This window comes from Struthio camelus, chromosome 3 (assembly GCF_040807025.1).
Source record: "Struthio camelus isolate bStrCam1 chromosome 3, bStrCam1.hap1, whole genome shotgun sequence".
NCBI lineage: Eukaryota > Metazoa > Chordata > Aves > Struthioniformes > Struthionidae > Struthio > Struthio camelus.
Window position 1 is genome coordinate 60,088,574 of NC_090944.1, and position 18,025 is coordinate 60,106,598.

Here is an 18,025-nt window from a genome sequence, read left to right on the forward strand (position 1 = left end):
AGCTTTATATTACAACGGCTGTTGTTTTATCCAATTTCCACACTGTTTGCATATTTTTAGAGGGGAAAAATTGCTTCTAGGATAGCAGTGTGGACCTTTAGCGGCATGTAGGACTTCAAACTCTAGTAGCCTGTGTACTTGACAAGCAGGGTGGAAGGGCTGCTTTTAACATAAAAAATACGTTAAAATATATATGCAGAGTGGTAGAGGTAATAATGCTGAAAGATTTTTTCAGCCTTTAGAGATGGTTGTGTAGGCCTATGCTTTTAGCCTAAGGCAAGCCAAAAAGAGATGGCAAGGGAAGAAAAAGGAAAGGCAATAGGGATAAGGCAAGATGTGGCAGAAGGAATAAACTTTTCACCTGCACAGCAAGAACTGACCACAGAACAAGGTCAGACTGGTTTAGGTAATAGAAGAAAAATAAGGCTAATGTTTAGATGGAGTCTTCCTGAAACAGGATGATAAATTAAGTACATCCACTTAGCATATCTGTAATGTGCAGCTGCCTCTTGGTGATTATATAAAACAGAAGTAGGCTCTGGCCAGCGTCAGGGCCGGAGCGTGCTCCTCCGCTCCTAGGAGTTTAGCTAGGCGCTCAAGGCCCCTGGCTGATAAAAAAACAGCCGAGAAGCCTTGGCTGGCCATGGAGCGCTTCAGGAAATGGCTGGAAGAAGCCCCAGCAGGGGCTCCCCCACTTTTCCCTGGGAGCTGCCTTCCCTCGCTGTGCCCTCGCACCTTGGGCCAGCGCTCCTCTTCCTCACTGCCTCTGGGGCACAGGCAACGTTTAGCTTGGTTAAGCTGGCCACCTGCTAGTGCTTCTTCACGTCTGAAACCTTATCAGAATTACAGTATCAGGATTCTTTCTATTAAGTTGATAAAATCATACCACTTATATATTTTCTTCATGCAATAGCTGTATTACATTATTTTGATCCTTTTGATACGTTACGTAGTTGATGTTGCCTGTAAAGTTCTTTTAAAATCAGTAGTTCAGAGTCCTTTTTTTCTCCCAGAATTGGCATCTGGAACTCTTGTTTCTAACTTATGTCTGAGGGTCAACAGTGGTTTAATAAGTGTATCCCAGACAATAAATATATAAATGACTATAGCAGAGTGCTGTAGCCAGGACGATCTGAAAAGATAAGTGAGGCAAGATTGTAGGAAGATGAAATATATTGTCTAAAGCGCACCTGATACAACTAAAATAAACAGATATACTTTGGAGGTCACAGGACTTCCCCAGATCAGCACAGAGTACCTACATAGCAGAGGGTCCATGCTAATAATTTCCATTGACCTTGGTAGCCCCCCGCCAGATCAGGTTCAGAAACCATTTCACCTCAGGTTGGTAAACTACATTGTAGCTTACATTTCCATGCTCCAACTTTCATTTGATCTGTGCTTGAACTAGTTAGAAGTAATTGGAGGCATATTTTGTCAGCATGCAGTCCCTGCAGTTTTCACACATATACTTATATGAAGAAAATAACTTTATATGTTATTTTCTGAGGGCTTCTTCCACCATTTTTTTAGGCGAGTTTCTAAGACAGTTTAAAAGGAGGTTTCTGAAGTAAGCAGCACAGCTTAAAATGCGAACTAAGCAAAACTCAAAAGATACCAATTTTTCCCACAGCAGTGACACATCACATAAGTACAACACTGTAATCCAGTAAGATAATAGTTTTCTCAGGCAGATGCCTGTTGCTGCCATCTGCCCTTTACAGAAGGGAGTTTTTGTATATGGTTGCAGGGGAAGGGAACTCCTCCAAACCAGCAGTTGGCAATAGAAGTCTCCACCTCCCCATCTGCAGGCTGACACTGGATTTCCCAGCCCGTTGGGGACCCCTTCGCATGCCCTAGGGCTTGCAAGTCCCTGGGGATCCTTGCACGCTCCGCTTCTCGGGACTGGCTATCTCGGAGGAGACAATACGTATCGAATCTCTCAATTAGAGATGCAGATTACAAAAGAAAATACAGCACAAAATGTGATTTTGGATTAGGTTAACAAGATTCCTCCTTTACTGTTTCACTGTTCATCACCAAGAGCTCTTTCGGCTTGTCCGGCTTGCAGCAGTGGGGGAACCGGGGCTGAGACGCTCACTCTGCCTCTTAGGTGCCCTCCTCAGTCCGGCATCAAAGCTTTTACCACAGCCTTGCTGGCAGCGTGCTCTGTCCTGACCAATGCAAATGCAGTAATTGTGGCTCGCCAGAAGGATCATTCTGTCTGAAATTCAAACCGTTTCCTGGCTGTCCTCTCCTCTTCTTGTCATTACGTTTCCCGCATGGTGCAACTGCAGCCCGGTGTCCCCGGCCCGGTCACCTCGCGCCGCACTCGTGCGGCACCGCGGGGACACAGGGACGTGGGGGTGCAGCACGTGCCACCGAGCAGCCCAGCTGCAGGCCGCAGAGCCCACAGCTAGCGCTTTTCCCGCGCTGCTCCTGCCTTCCACGCACAGGCATTTCTTGTGTCCTTCCGCACAGGGAAAAGCTCAGCTCTGCTGCCTAACTATATGTATAATCTTTCTCCCTTGGTTGCTCACTGAGGGAACACAGCCTGCTGGAAATGCATATGTATTTTGGTTAAGGGAAACGCACCTGCTTACTCTAGGCAGATCATGTTGCAGAAGACCAGTAGGCACAACGTAACACATCATTTTCTTTTAAATAAGAGATCAGTTAATTGGTTTCTTTTAGCATTGTCTCCTTTGAAATTTACTTTTGTCTTTAAACATTTGATCACGGTTTAGAACCCCTGCAAACAAACAAACAAAAAAGAGCCGCTAGCCTCCATCCCGTTGCAGGATTCCTAAGCCATATCCTTTCGCAGCAAATACATGACTCTAGCATATATGAAAAATAACTTGCCAAGAAATATATTATTTTCTGAATGAAATACCTCCCCATATTTTCATCTTTGCCACAGAACTCTGAAGTGCAAATAATTATTCTATACTGATATATATAATCTATGTAGCTTATTATAGGCTTTTCTATAAGCAATTGTTTTGAAATGCTCCTGCAGAAGACTTAGTTCCCATACAGCAGTATATATAGAAATTTCAGAATGCATTAGAAAATAAAAAACCCTCAAAATAAAAATATGTTAAAGGCTTCTTAGCTAGTTACAGGTGTAATTCAGGTTAAAGAATCTCTTTGTTTTGTACCATAAGTAAAGAAGAACTGAAATCTCCTTGCTAAAATTAAGATGATTTCCGTACTGATTCAGAGCATGTGAAGTTCACTCTATGTCTATGCCCCCTTCAGGCATTAAGTTAAACATTTGTTAAGTGATTTGCTAAATTCATTCCCGTTTCGCAACAACTTAAGCCTGTTACTTAGGTGTCATGAAATCCATGGGCTTAACCCCAGACAAAATTAGGTCTCAATACTTTGCTATTTCAGTCTTTTCCACGTTATCTTCGCCCTGTTGTGTGGATTTTAGTGGCTCACACACTAAGCTCAGTGCAGGAGTAAAGGTCGCTCAAGATTGCTCTGGAAAAAGACAGACCTGTAAACGGATAGTGCCTGCATAGCCCTGACACAGCATGATTTAGCATTATATCTGCATCCAAGCCTGATGAATGCTCCTTCCTTTGAACTTCCAATATACTTTGTTATGCCTTCTCTTTCCAGACTGCATTTTCATTTTCCACAAATCTTCCAGGCTCTTAATGCTTATCTGCCATCTTCTGCTGGAACGATCGATGCCCAAGCTCTGCACGATGCATTAGAGAGCGCGTCTAGCTCAGAAATCACTCATCTGACACTGGCAATCAGCTATGTGCTATACACTTGCGTCCACGTTTAACCTTAACATTTCCTGTTTTGCTGTAATTTTATAAACAATATGTTTCTCCATTTTAGCAGCAATGATCACGTTAAACTTCGTTGTTTGATACCATGTGTCAACAAGAATTACTCAAAGCTTAGGCCTGCTCTAATGTTTCCCTGTTTGATTTCAACTTGATTTCAAGGGTGTGACTTTTAGTTTATCATTGGCAGTGCAAGACCAAAGGTATGACATTCAGAGAGGTGTGAGTCCTGCAAACATTTTTTTTCCGTTCCTCTGAGAGGTCTGAGCTATCCTATCCAGCCTGCATTCAGTATCTGAGCTGAGCTGGCAAGCCTGGCATGGCCATTGTACGCTGACTGATGCGCTGTGTGGTGGAGATTGGAGGTAGAGGCCAAATTTTGCCAAGAACACTTAAATTTATCTTTATAGGGGTGTATCCATTAATCAACCTGTACTTTACTGTACATGCATTTATCATATCTGCTTGTCATAATATACTGTCGCTAGATAATCATGTTACCACAATCTTCCATAAACTCCAAACTGGCACTGGGATATACCCACAGGTCCCTTTCTATACTCATTTGAAAGCATTTTTAACAAGCTATGAACATTTTTTTAAGATAAAAGAATGATTCTAAAAACTCCACAGGTGCAAGAAGTGCTTTTATTTTTGACTTGTTGAGTAAAAGCCTTCTAAGTCTATAAAAAACAGATCAGAAAATAGCAATCTACCTTTCTACATGAAGGAAAAACCACTTGCAATCACGGCTCAAAGACCCCACAGTTAATAATCTTACATTCTTCAACAGGCCTTTCGTTATATGTAGACACGGCTTCCAGTTTCTGAAGAGTCTCTGTGCCCTCAATCAGTTGCCTACAGCAGGGGAAGAGGACAGTGAGAAGGACATAATCAGGATTTATGGCACCTAGCTGCCCGCTGTTTCCCAACTGGGGGACACCTGCACAACTCTCCCAGGCTCCCCCCAAGTTTTCGGTCCTGCTCTGGCTTTTTCCTCCCCCCTCTCACCCCCTGGGATAGCTCGAGCCTGCACGGCTGAGGAGCCCGGAGATAGCGCGCCCTGCTACGTTACATCTTCTCTGCAAAGGCTGAGTTAAATGTGCGTGATTTAACGACAACAACAACGACGGTGTCGGAGGGCTAGCAAATTCAGGTTGAATTTTGGAAGATCGAGAAATGCTTTGCTAATTGGTCTGCGAAACTGGCCACACCATGTGCCTTCACTGCCTCTGCTACGGCACCTGGCCCAGGAGCCGCTGCGGAAGTCTATTTCTTATGCGGCGCTATAACAAAACCACGTCGCGGTTTTCCTACCAACAGGCTGTATCTGCTTTGCTCTTTAAAGAGTCCTTCCTCACAAGGGAATCACAAAAGCCATCGGTTCTTTGTTAGATGGTCACTAGTTAGCATTTTAGGAGATGTGAAAGTACTATGGCTTTAGGTAGCCACATTTATTTAAAGAAATAAGCATTGTACAAGGTCCCCCAGCTGCAAACGACCATGACTTTTGAGGAGACAGAAGCCCAGCCTGAGCAGAGGGTGAGGACGTCAGCAGGATGGGAAATGCCTCGCTGTCCTCGCAGGAGGCTCTTTGCTCCTCCAGGACTAAAATCTCTAAGGCTAAGCTTTATGTGGGCCCTGTTATAAGTTCAATGCTCATGTTTCCTGTGCCTTTTGGATTATACAGAGCCAGTGGACACTTGAGGCAAATGCCACTTGTTATAAATATATCCAGCCAGAATTTGCTTTTGAGTTGTTCTCTGTAGGTTGGACATATTTTTATTCCCTTACATCAAGCAAACTGCTCGGACCAAAATCTTCCCTAGCACATTCCTAAAAGTCTAAAAACTTGAACAGGGCCAGCCCTATACATTAACCCACTGAGAATGAACTGTTAGCACACATTTGCTAAAATAATTTCTTTCGGCTCCTTAGGGCAAATCAGAGACTGGAGGCTTTTGCTCAACACTTCCCTGTCTGTCAGGGCACACCTTTGTTTGACAGTCAGAAATGGATAGGCTTGGCCCTGGGAGCTGCCATGGCTTTGCCAGAGGATTTCCAGCTCGAGCAGGTCAGGCCAAGGCAGAGAGAGGGAGGGAAGGGCGTCACTAGGTAGGTACTTTAAATCCATCTTATCCATGGCCAGAGATGGCTGTGTTGCAGCGTCATCAGGGCTTCATGAACCTTTTGGGCAGCAATGTCCCAGGGCAACATCCTAACCATTGAAGCAATGGCAAGCTTGAGTATGCGTACCCGAAAGCTACGTGCTTTTTGTCCAGGTAGGGAGCTGGCTGGAGGGTGATGTAGAACTGCGAGCCGTTGCTGTGGCGTCCTGTGTTGGCCATGCCCAGGATCCCTCTTTTGTTGTGACGGATGGAGAAGTTTTCATCTAGGAAAAGAGTTCAATAATTAAAAAAAAAGGCAACTGTGTTGCTTCCTTTGCTTGTAAGTCGCTATTACAGCTCCCTTTTCTATCGTTTCCTTCCTGCTCTGTCTCACTTCCCCGCCTCCTTTTCCCCCATCGATCGCCTGTCAACCTGTCCCACACGAGTGAAGTCACTCTTGGGTTTGAATCAAAGTCCTTCCCAGAAAGTACTTCCTGTTACTATGTAGTTCTCAAGCCAAGAAACAAACAGATGAAAACTATTCATGAGGAACCGTTCTAGGTATTTCTGAATACTAGACCAACAGCAACCGTCCCTCCAGCCCCATGTCGTTCTGCAACGTCTCTCCCTGGAGGAGCTCAGGGCATTTAGCAGGACAGTTCCCCGAGGCTACTTAGGATTATTCCCACTTTACAGATGATCCCCTGGGGCTTGCGTGGTCCGGCACCCCATTACGCCCCTGCACTGCTGGCCTCCGGCACAGTGCTTGTCCTGCCGAGCTGTCAAGACTCGAGCTCGCCACAGGCTTGAAGGAAACTAGGATATTTTTTGATTATATTGTGCTCTGGTTTTTTTTTTTTGTTATTTTTGCTCTGTTTGAGTGCCCTTCTCACAACCTGATTCATAAGAATGGTAATTAAATTTTAACTGAATTGTTACTCCCCTGACACTAACTTGTGGATTGCAAAATGACTTCAACTGTCTAATTTCAGAGTAGGGTGCTTTGTACTGTGACACGACGCTCCAGGCCAAATGGTTCTCCGTAATTACCTCAGTACTTTGAGCTTATTACAGTAAAATGTAGTTGCATGCCATTAATTTCAGCAAGTATTGCGGTGAATGGACAGGTGCCAAATGTAGAGTTTCACAGAAAATTACCATCTGACAGAGGCATCTGTCACTGTTTTCAGACATCAAAGATATTTGTCCTCTGCCCTCAATGTAAATAGTTTGGTGGGAAGCACTAGAAAAGCAACCTAAGTCTTAAATTAAAAATGCATAGCTAAGCGAACACCTTTCTAAAGGATTAAAAGCGACATGTAGCTTTTAATTAAAAAGGGGGAAGGGGAAGAACTGGCAATCTTTTATTTTAACACATCAGCATTTGTAGTGTGTGCAGTATGGGCAATAAAATCCTTTTAGGGACACTTTCAGGGATGCCAAATTAAACCCATCTTAAAATTACATTACTTATGTGCTTTCGAAACACATCAGCTGCCCACACTTCAGCTCTGATAAGCAGTAAAAATCCCTGACCCTTTCAGCGTCTTTCCTTGGTGGCAAATGAGAAGCCTGGAGAAGAAACATGGAGCCGGGAGCGAGAGTGACTCTCGAAATTTTAATGTCCGTGCTGCTGCTAGCTTTCTGTGTGACTATAAAGCAAATCACTTCAGCTCTTGGCCCCATCTTCGCCCATGTACAAGGTAGCTGTGAGAAGTGTCACTTAATTAATTGCACGTGGAAATGTACTATAACGGTCAATCAGCCTGTGGATCGATGCTGCAGCCCGGGGGCACGTGCAGACCCAGACTGATGTTATTTTTTTGAAGTGCGGCCGGTTCCCACCCGAAGGACGAGACTGGCCCAGAGCTGGCCCTGGGGCAGTCGCTGGGAGAAAGTGTAAGAAGTGCGAGGCGCACGGTAGCACCGGTATAGTGCAGCTGGAAACGGGGCTTCACAAAGTTTTTAATCTTGTCATTGTCATCTGCCTTGCAAATGTAACGGATAGTCCTCATTTTTTTCCCAGTAATTGCTTGTTTTCTCTGTGTCCTGTTGCTATTGCAGGAGTTTCAGTGTCAAAGAGGTGACTTTTGCTCCTTCCTACCCCGTTCAGCGTGCGGTATTTATTGCCTGTGGGGACGCCGCTGGGGCACAAAAAAGGTCCGTAGACTTTTGTCCCGTTTTCAGTAACTTCCCTGCCTGTCGGCGCCGCACTTCAGCAGGGCCGGACCGTGGGCAACGTTCTGTCCAAAAAGTCTCATCGACCTGCTTGTCGTTTGCTTTTGCTCTGTGCTAGGGCCTCAAGGCGAAAGCGGCCTCTCCTCGGTCGCGTAGGCTCTTGATCGTCTTTGAAAATAAAGTTTTCAGCTACACTCGGCATTTCTGATCTCACTGCTGGCTGCTGCCCAGTCTGCTCAAACGTAACATCATTTGTGACATTGGCAGGAAGAAAGCTTTTATATAGGAGAATATAAATCACTTTCCAAACTGCTTTGCCTGTCATAAACCATCTTTATGGGCAGCATTTAATCTAAACGGAATATCCCAAATGTCTGTGTCAATTATAGGAGTTGTTTTTCTTAAATATTGCATGTTATAACATTCTTTTTTCTTTACGTTTTATTACCTTATATCAGTACGGAGGAATGTTTAATATTAAACTTACCTCGTGTTTGTCATTTCTTGACTTTCAGAGTTTTAAGGGTCGTCTCAATTTAGTGAAATTTAGAAGCAACTCCACTTAGATCAGCAGAGTCACACAACCAGTGGCGGTGACGCCTGAGATGGGCCCAAGCCCTAAAGCTGCCTAAGTTCCAGGAAATCTAGAGCTAAAACCGAGTTATTTCCATTATTTTAAACATATTTAAACAAGTGCTATCAGATGCCTGGAGCTCTGTAGTTAATCATAGCACTTTGCATTTCTCAAGTCCTTCCACAACCATCAGTATTCACAGTTTTACATTTGAAGTAGATAGGCGGCTGGCCATCAGCTGTAATTTAGATGGGGTAAATGCACACAGATTTGGGAAGCAGAGGGTCGGGCACAGCGCATCAGAGGCAAGATTACAAGTCCAAAAGTTTCCTCATTAAAGCAGTCTGCTAATGCTAATACAAATGGTTAATAATGCTGACTGAAAATCAAAGCGTTTCCCTCAAGGAAATGAAAGAAAAGTCCCAGGTTTTCCTGAGAATAACATCATTTAAATAACCTGATTTTTGCTGAAATTTGAGATTTGCATAGCGAGATAATTCAGGAACCATACCTTCAAAGGTGGGACCGTAAATGGATTCTCCTCCATCTCCTCTTCTGGCTACTATGTCTGTAGAGCAGATAAAAGTAGCAATCAGAATTCAAGTTTCTCACAGGCTTAATGAATGTGCTCCAGGAGAAGGATGCCTGCCAGAGAGCAGATGTTTAGAACAAGGAAGGATGAAAATAAGGCTATGATGTTATGATGAGTTAAAGCTACGAGGTTATCTGAGGAAGAAGATTTGGTGAAAGAGAAATTCCTGTTGAAGTAGATTTCTGATGAGTGAGACACTACAGAAAACTGGTGCATCGGGTTTTTTTTTTTTTTTAAGAGGGTTTAAAGAGAACTATCTTTGTGACTTAAACATTGGGGTACGTGGGTTAGGTTAAGGTAAATTAGAATTTTAGGTTGCTTTTTTGGACTACATAAATATCTGCATGGTTATTCATGGAAAGTAGGAAGTATATCTTCAAAGTAGCCACTGAAAATGGAATTTAAGCAGTTACATTCAGAGTAGGCAAGACAAAGATAAACAAAGGTAAGGCGTCGAGGCCGATAAGACAGTTGATAGGCTGGAAGGAAGTAACGAAGGCGATCTCTTCTGGCACACCTAACTTGGCTTCCCTGGGAGGTCAGACAAGTTACGTGACTAGTCATTTCTTACGCCTTTCTCCTCAGTACATAGTACCCAGCTCTAGGCAAAGTCCTGGTTCAAATAACTCACCAAAACATTTGGAGTGTCTCTGACGCTTGGCTAAGTGCCTCCATAAATTAAACTCCCTCCAAAACAAGTAGTATGTTTTCCTGCGTATACTGTTAGTGTTTTAATGTTAGTTAAACAATTAGTTTCCCAATTACTTACCAAAGAACTTTATTGAAAGTGGCTTCATGTTTTCAATTAGCTTCCTAAATACTTACCAAAGATCTTTTGAAGAAGTATTGGATAATTAAAAAAAACCAAATTATCCTCACTTTTCTTACATTAGAAAGTCCTAGAAAGTTAGATGGCTAAAAGAGAAAATCTTTTTCAGTTTTATATGTATATTAACTGAGGGCTTGTCCTGCAGAGATTAGCTATGTCATGGAGTTCAGTTTTGCTTTCTTGGATGAAGACTGTTATTCATGCAGATCATCCCATCCCACTTCTGCCGTAATTCAGATATACTCAGAACATTTAGAAATGCACCTCCTCCTTGGATCCATCCCTTTTCTACTATTCGATGAAAAACGGAATTTTTGTAAGTGAGCTCGAGACCAGTGGAAGACGACCTCACTCCCCCTGTACACAAAACGCGGAAATTCTCACACGTTTTGGGACACGCATCCGAAAAGAGCTACAAAATGAGAGAGAGGAAAAATACGTGACGTTCATAACTGACATACATAAACTGGCCAGATTTCTATTCCCCCTTCTTTGGCCAATTAAACCACAGCATTTGGTGTATTCATTCTTTGCTTTTGCTTTTCTCCCCTGTAACATACCTCAAATAAAAGTGTCCCGATGGGCTGTTGCTGAATGGCTATATCCAAGTACACAAACACATGCTGTTTAAAGCAGAAAAACAAATCCAATTGAGATAAAGGCCAGCTTTCAGTTCAACATTCACTATTCTAACTCATCTGAGAGCCTGGCTGCCCCGGGTGAACGGTGTCAGAAAATGCCCATGGGAGAGTCGATACAGAACAGAGTTTCTGCTGTTTTGTCTAAGTAAACACAAAGGTAAAGAAGGTCTCGCTTCATTCTGGACAGAAATCATTCTTACAGCGGGCTGAAAGCAAAATACGAGGCAGGGCCTATTTCTGCGACTCGCATTTCTTTACACTTCTGTGGTAGCCAAGGCAACACAGATAGGAATGAATAAAAGAACTGGAATACGGATCACGCCACCAAAATGGACCTTCTTTGCTTTTTGCTAACCATTTTCAAATCTGAGTGGCATCAATAAAGTATTTTCTGTGTTATTTGCTTTGGCCTGACATTTTATCTTTCTCTGCTCGTACTATTTTGTCAGTGTTTCTTTGCAGCATCACACCCCCACACACCATGGCATCTTAGGATTTCTTAGCTTGGGAAAAAACAGTGGTTTTGGTAACTGGGCTGTGGTACCCAGGCGGTTTGTGACTTTGGAGGAGGCACCGCCGGCCAGGGGCTTTTGTTGGACCATTCACACCGAGCGAGGCATGAGGGCCGGCGGTTGTCTGAAATGCCCTGGCGGGGTCACCCAGCTCTTGGAGACATTGAGAAGGTGCACGAGGATTTGCGTAACCAGTGCAGTTCGGTGCAAAAGTTGATTTTTGCCGCGGGGCACGTTGCCACCCCTGAAGAAGAGGTGTCTGATCTGCTCACCACTCGATTCCTGACTATGACAGCCTTACTACAACTAACCGATAGTTTATCCTTTTAAAATTAGGCCCCATCCCAGTCTCTCTCACCCACAAAATCCCTTCCTTTTACTTTGGGAAAGAGCATGAACGACCGCTTGCTTGAAAGAGGGACTTCTGCCCTCCTCTCACTCCTCCCCTGCTCCTTTCCATTTTCCCACTAGTTTCTGAAAAAAATACCTTAGCCTTTTGGATTTCCTGGGAAACTCGATCCTTTTCCCACAGGCAGCCAGGAAAATCTGAGCTTTCATACTGTGTCCCACCACTTTGTGGCTGCCGAGAGGAGCAACGCGTCTCCCCCAGCTCATGTCACCCTTTTCTGCCCATCATAGGGGGCAAGAAACTATAAACCGCGACCGCTCTGCTCACTCCTTTTCCTTCTGGCCAAACCTGCCGTTTTTTTCCCCGCTTGATAACATATAGGTAGTTGCAAACCTTATACGTCTCTTGCAAAAGAACGGCGTTACCTACCTGGCTATTTTTCATATATTTGGTGCAGAAATCCTCCGTAATAGCTTGGTAAAGGGCCTGGGGTGTAAAATCGCAGTGGTCCCACTTGTCGTAGGCCCAGCGGAGCAGCCGCTGCTCGTCGCCCAGCAGCTCGCCGTCGGCAAAGCACATCACCGGGGCCTGATACGCCCACGTCTCCCCTCGCAGCTCCTGTGGGTAGCGGGGGGGGGAGGGGGGGGGGAGATGTTTTAATGCTTTTCCTACTTTTAAAGCCATGAATCCTGCCAACCCAAAGGGGACGCCCAACCGCCTTCGGTGAGGTGTGCTAGCGTTGCAGAGCTGCCCCTGACGGCCCCGGCGTGGCCTCTGCAGCTTTGGAAGAGGGAGGTGGGACCAGCACGGCCTGATGCGTCCAACTCGGCTGCTGACGCAGCCGATAACGTGGGCATTCACACGCCAAAAATTATAACGCGAAGGACCGCGCAGGCCGACTCCTGCTCTTGATCATAGAAATGCAGCTTTCTAATAATTTGAACGGCGGAAGTGCCCGGAGACCTGCGTCCTGTCTCAAGGGTCTCTGAGGACGTGAAAACAAACCGTGAGGGAGAAGAGCACCTCCGAAACACGCTGGTGGCGTCGAGCTGCGGGGGCGGCAGCCCGGGGGACAGGGTCTGCGGCCGAAACAGCCTTGGTAGACGAGAGCGCTACCTTCTTTTTCTTCTGTAAATATTCATGCCAGGCAAATTCAAACAGAGGCTGGACTACGGGGTCTGCAAAGTGGCTCGGAAACTTCTGCTTCAGAGCCTAGATTTTCAAGGCAAGGGGAAAAAAAGGGCTTACAAGCAGTTTAATACCACCCCCCCCCCCCCCCAGCACCACCACACACCCCCGTCCTATCACTACTTGTATCCCATGATTTAACTGCGGTCCAAGCCATGTTTCAATCCAGGTATTGCATTTCGCTCCTCCTGCCTTTGGCATAGCTCCCGGCACTTGCGGAAGCGCACACAGGTGGGTCGAAATACTTAGTGTTAATTGTAATGAATATCTTCTTTTTTTAATTTTTTTTTAGTATTCGTTTGAACGGCCCGCTTCACCAACCTTCTTGAATCACACTGCCCAGCCCACCCCCGAACGATAAAGGGGGAAAAAAACGGCCAAAGACGTGGCCGCCCTTCAACCCAAGCGCGTGGCGCTTCGCGGGGGCAGTCGCCGTTACCTCCGCCGTGCCCTTGGCCACGTGGAAAGCCGGGTGCCGGAGCATCCCCACCACCTCCAGTCGCCCCATCGTGCCCCTGCCGCCAGCGGCCGCGGCCCTCCCGCTCCCTAGCAACGCGGCCCGGCCCGGGGACGCAGGCCCGAGCAGGGGACGCAGGCCCGAGCCGGGGGACGCAGGCCCGAGCCGGGGGACGCAGGCCTCTCCTCCGCTGGGTTTTTTTTTTTTTTCCCCCCTCCTCATCAGAAACGTGCCCGGAGGGGGTTACTGAACTAACACGAAGCGCTGTCTCCCTCTGCCCGTGGCCGGCTGGGAGCTGCCTTCCCCAGGCTGCGGCGGCGCGCACCCATCCCGCCTGAAGGCTGTAGCGCTTCCCAAGCCCCCCCTGCATCGCTGGTTTTTCAACCCTAGGGAAAGGAAAAGAAAGTCTGTTGTTGCCAGTTTGCCTCCTGAGTAAAGAAGGGCAGGCGGCACAGAAAGCCTGCCACGGAGCAGCGCCGTGAAACCCGGGTCTTTCAAGAGCTCATCCCTCCCGCCCCCAAGTACAGACCCCTTTACAAGAAATAGTCTAAGGACGAAGATCGTGGTTTTAGCAAGGGCTGAGAGCGGGCGCCAAGCAAAAAGCGTAAGAATCAGCTGGCATCGTAACAACGCTTCCCCCTTACCCTCCCAGCCTCTGGTCACCGGCCGCGCAGGGATTTTCTGGTGTCTCGGCGTTTAATTCCCCCCCTCCGGGCGGATCTTCTCCCTGTGAATGTATTTGCTTTTTGAACAAATGTCAAAATCTGGCAGCCAGAAAAATCCCGTGGCAAAGAGACCTGCAGCTTCACTGCAGACTGTGTAAAGAAGTGTCTCCTTTTACCTGGAAACGCCCACCTATACATTTATTCAATATGCAATACTGTTGTTGCACGGTGAGATATCACTCCCTTTGACGGAGGGGGGGAACGGCAATACAGCGTATTGACCAAGTGCTAACAGCATGGCTGCAGCTGTAACGACACAGCTTTGTACCCCTACAGCACATTTCCTCACTTTCCACTAAAACGTCCCTCACAAAAGCAGTTTTGCGGGACAGCTGTAAATTCAGCAAGGGTTTCTGTCAGCGCGCCTGCCTCAGCGGGCGATCACGGTCTCCTTCGGTCTCGGAGCAGCGTGAATTTTAGAAGACGCTTGTGTCAGGAACTTAATTTTATGTAACGTTAAAGCGAAGCAAACATAATTGAGTAGCTGCAACGCAAGCTAACGTATCCTCTAAGCAAAGGTATACAAGCGCGCATAGCTTTTCATGCCATCACAGAACAAATCTCGATGTCCCCAGCCCAAAACACATTTAACATGTCAAAATTCTGTTGCGGATGAGACACTTGCCATTTTCACGCACGTGGGCAGAACAAACCAATGCTAAACTGCTTGCATCCACGTCTTGTCTTAATTATTATCACACGCACTTTTTTTGCCATTGTATTTCTAAATGGCTTTATAAAGTGCTAAATCTGTACATATCCACAGAGTCAAAACCAAAAAAGCCTGTGGCATCTCTGCTAGACATTTATGAACTGCCTGTGCCTGCAGAAAACTGCAACTGAGAAAGAAATCACAGGCTGCAGACGGGCTCCCCCTTATCTCCCTGAAGTTCCTCTGCTCCCTGCACACCTTAGCTGCCTATCGCGGCCCACCAGGGTCCCGCTCTCACGACTGTTTTGTCAGAATTTGCAGCAAACATTGTGCTTGGTGCTCCTGGCGCGCGCGGGGAAGGTCTGAGCCGCTCTGTCCTCACAGTCTCGGAGATTACAAAGATTATCGGATTCGGAAGGTTTAACTAACGCAGCGGCTCGCTCGCCTAAAAGACCTTGGCGCACGATTTTAGTTTATTTCACGAGTACAAAAAAATTGGAGGGAGAGGGAACATTTTGGACAGTTTGACAGCTTCGCTATTCAGAAGGCGGTTTTAGGTCTCTCCCTTCACTTTGCAGTGACGCGTAGGTGTTTGCTTTTTCACACTACGCCTAATCAAATGGAGACTATGTGAACAGTTTGGGCCCAAGAAGTAATGCTGATGAACAGGGCCAAGCGATGGCCTGCTGGCGAGGGCAGCAGCCTCGGGTCACTAAAATGTGCAGTGACAGCCGCGGTTCTTAGCGGCAGACCCCCGCCAAAGATGTTGTGAGATCAATGTAGTTAGTCTGATGCAAATTTTTAGGCATGAAAGCTGTGCTTGTTTTCTAGCGATGACACGATCTATCTTTCAAAGCTGCGTCTCTATGTTTGCGAAATTACATCATGCCATAACAGCAGAAAAACATAGCAAAAAGGGCTTCAGAAAGCTTTCTGTCAGGTGGGTACTTGTTTTGGTTTAGAGGTTAAACTTGTGTTTGCAAACTGTGGCCCAGTGCCACAGATGAAGTTATTGACTGCCTTTTTCTTTCATTTTCCTTTTTTTTTTTTTAACTTTCATTTAGATGTGACAAATATGACCATATTGTGAAGCCCTGACTTGAAGCTTTGGGAAAGCTTCTTGAAGTCATTTTTGCTGTCGTGTCTATTTTCATTGCATGATGTAGCTTAGTACAGAGATACAGCTATGCAAAACAAACCATGTCTTTAGTAGGAAAAAAAATGCTCTTTTAACATATTAAGATCCTCTTATAGACAAGGCAGTGTTAATTTAGACACACACATATTGGGTGGCTGAGAACAAGTCTAGGCTTAACTTCAGCTAACCACAAGAAGCCATCGTGTTAAAGCACAGCTACTTTTTCTGTGCTGTGGCTGAACATTCAAAGAAAAAGCTGTTTTCTTCCTCCTCTGTAGAGCAACCATGACTATTCAATGACCACGGCCTCTGCAGGTTGTGACAAGCAGAACCTAATTTTAGTAGCAAGACCATATGGCTTCTGCTATAGCCAAAAATTTCTATAGCAGCCTTATGTAAATTCAAAAAGAGAAGCAACATACGCAGAGCGGAATATGAAAATAAGTAACACTGCAGAAAATACTCTCTTAGGTACCTATTTTTCTCTATACCCACTCGTTTTTAGCTTGAAATAGATTAATACAACTGAAGTTTATTAGGCCTTTTAAAACGCCTCTTGCCTTCCTTTGGCATTGCAAAGAGTAAGTGTTAAAACCATAGCAATCAATCAATCAATCAATCAACTGCTTTTTTTTTTTCAAACATACACTCAGTGTATAGTTCCCAATTGCACTTAGATTTACCCACAAGTTCTGTTTCCAAAATTTAATTCTGTACATACATATGTCTGGCTCCCGCTTATCCTTTTTCTTAAAAAAAAAATATTTATTTATTTATTTATTTATCTATTTAGCTGTTCTTATTGTTCACAAATAATTTCTAGGTGTGGAAATGCTTACTGCCATTAGGGGCAAGAAAGGGAATTAACGACAAACATGCTGCTTTTTTTCCCCCTCCTTTTAAACTAATAATCAAAAAAAGAAATTAGCCTAACAAGCATAAGATCATTAGCTGCACAGGACTGTTTTCTGAAAATTTATGATGGGCTTTTCTTCAAAAAGAACAAACCAACAGCCAAAGATAACTTACTGTTTCTATCCATTCTATTTTTATCTCTCCTTTTTTTCACATCACTTTGCAATTCAGATGCATTAAAATCTATTTCAACAGGTTGCCAACTGTCAAAAGCATTAAATATCAAAATATTAAGCTGGATGACTAGTTCGGTTCACGCCCTTTCTGTTACCTCTCTGAGACAACATGATGTTGCTCGCGTGCTCTCCTAAATAAATAAATGCTTTCCTAGGCGTGCAGAGTTACACAGGGAGCTTGCTCATACAGCTCTCTGCTAGGTCAGCTACAGCAGACATGCTGTGCAGAATTAATTTTTGAAAAAGTGAAGATTACAGTGAAGGAAAGCATGGAAAGTACAAAATGAAAGGGTTTCATTACCCTTTCAGAGGTAATGCAACTGGCTTTCTTGGAAACATGACGTTCTCTGAAGAGCGCACACATGTGCCCTGACACATGAGACGAGAAAGTTTTCCTTCTGCGTGAGTCTCAAAGGGGTTTGCTCTCGCCAAAACTCTCCACCTGCCGCGTCTGCTGCCATTTCAGTTCCTTTCAGTTCAAAATAGCATCTGAAAGAAACTGAGAAAGAGAACAGAAAGGCAGACTGGATTAATTAAAAAAGCGATTTGAGAGGGAGCCCCCACAGGAAGCAGCTCTGGCAGGATAGCTGCGAGGTGTCACCCAGCAACATTATGCTGGAGGTGCTCAGGGTGCCATTAGTCAAATAACAACGGCAGCATCGTCCTGCTAAAAGCTATATAAGGAATACCATAGCGTTCGTTGAAGATGCAAACACCAAGCAACCTCACAGCAAATATCTAGAGAGGAAACACTGCACAGCTCTTCTGCTGAAGCTGCTGAACCACAGTCACGCATGCTCCGGCCACGCCACCATTGCTGTTTCAGCCCAGGCCCTGGGGTGACCAGAAGTATCTGATAGATACTGAGATACTGTGCAGGGAAAACGCAATTGTGATCTCCCAGCAGTAGCAGCAAGCAATATGGGGGACTTGAGAAAAGGTCTTCTTCACATGAGGGAGCGAGAAAAGATTCAGCTCACAAAATAAGGAAGACGTCTATACGATCAGCCTTCTAGGTGGAAGGTGGAACTGGCACAACTTTATCAAGAAACGTAAAGCAAGTCCAAAGGGAAACCTGATTTTGAAGGAGGCAGTATACTACTGGGGCAGTCCACAGCAACCTGAAATTCCCCCACTGACTGATGTAATACCCACAAGTCATGTTACCTTAAGGGTAAG

General features: G+C 45.2%; 1 protein-coding gene across 3 annotated transcripts; it reads right to left on the reverse strand.

The window, feature by feature from the left end:
- Positions 1 to 1,157: 1,157 nt before the first annotated feature.
- On the reverse strand, positions 1,158 to 13,457 carry PPIL6 (peptidylprolyl isomerase like 6). 3 transcript variants are annotated; one of them, XM_068938000.1, is made up of 9 exons: positions 13,223 to 13,423; positions 12,619 to 12,807; positions 12,025 to 12,213; positions 10,654 to 10,716; positions 10,358 to 10,505; positions 9,184 to 9,240; positions 6,069 to 6,204; positions 4,529 to 4,670; positions 1,158 to 2,752 (listed from the first exon to the last, which is right to left on the reverse strand). In XM_068938000.1, the coding sequence occupies exons 1-8, from the start codon at positions 13,289 to 13,291 to the stop codon at positions 4,559 to 4,561; spliced, it is 963 nt and encodes a 320-aa protein (XP_068794101.1). In that variant the 5' UTR covers positions 13,292 to 13,423; the 3' UTR covers positions 1,158 to 2,752; positions 4,529 to 4,558. The 3 variants fall into 3 exon arrangements, with proteins under 3 accessions (XP_068794101.1, XP_068794102.1, XP_068794100.1); XM_068938001.1 differs by lacking the exon at positions 1,158 to 2,752 and having other exon boundaries at positions 4,441 to 4,670; positions 12,712 to 12,807; positions 13,223 to 13,457; XM_068937999.1 differs by lacking the exon at positions 1,158 to 2,752 and having other exon boundaries at positions 4,448 to 4,670; positions 12,601 to 12,807; positions 13,223 to 13,426.
- Positions 13,458 to 18,025: the final 4,568 nt, after the last annotated feature.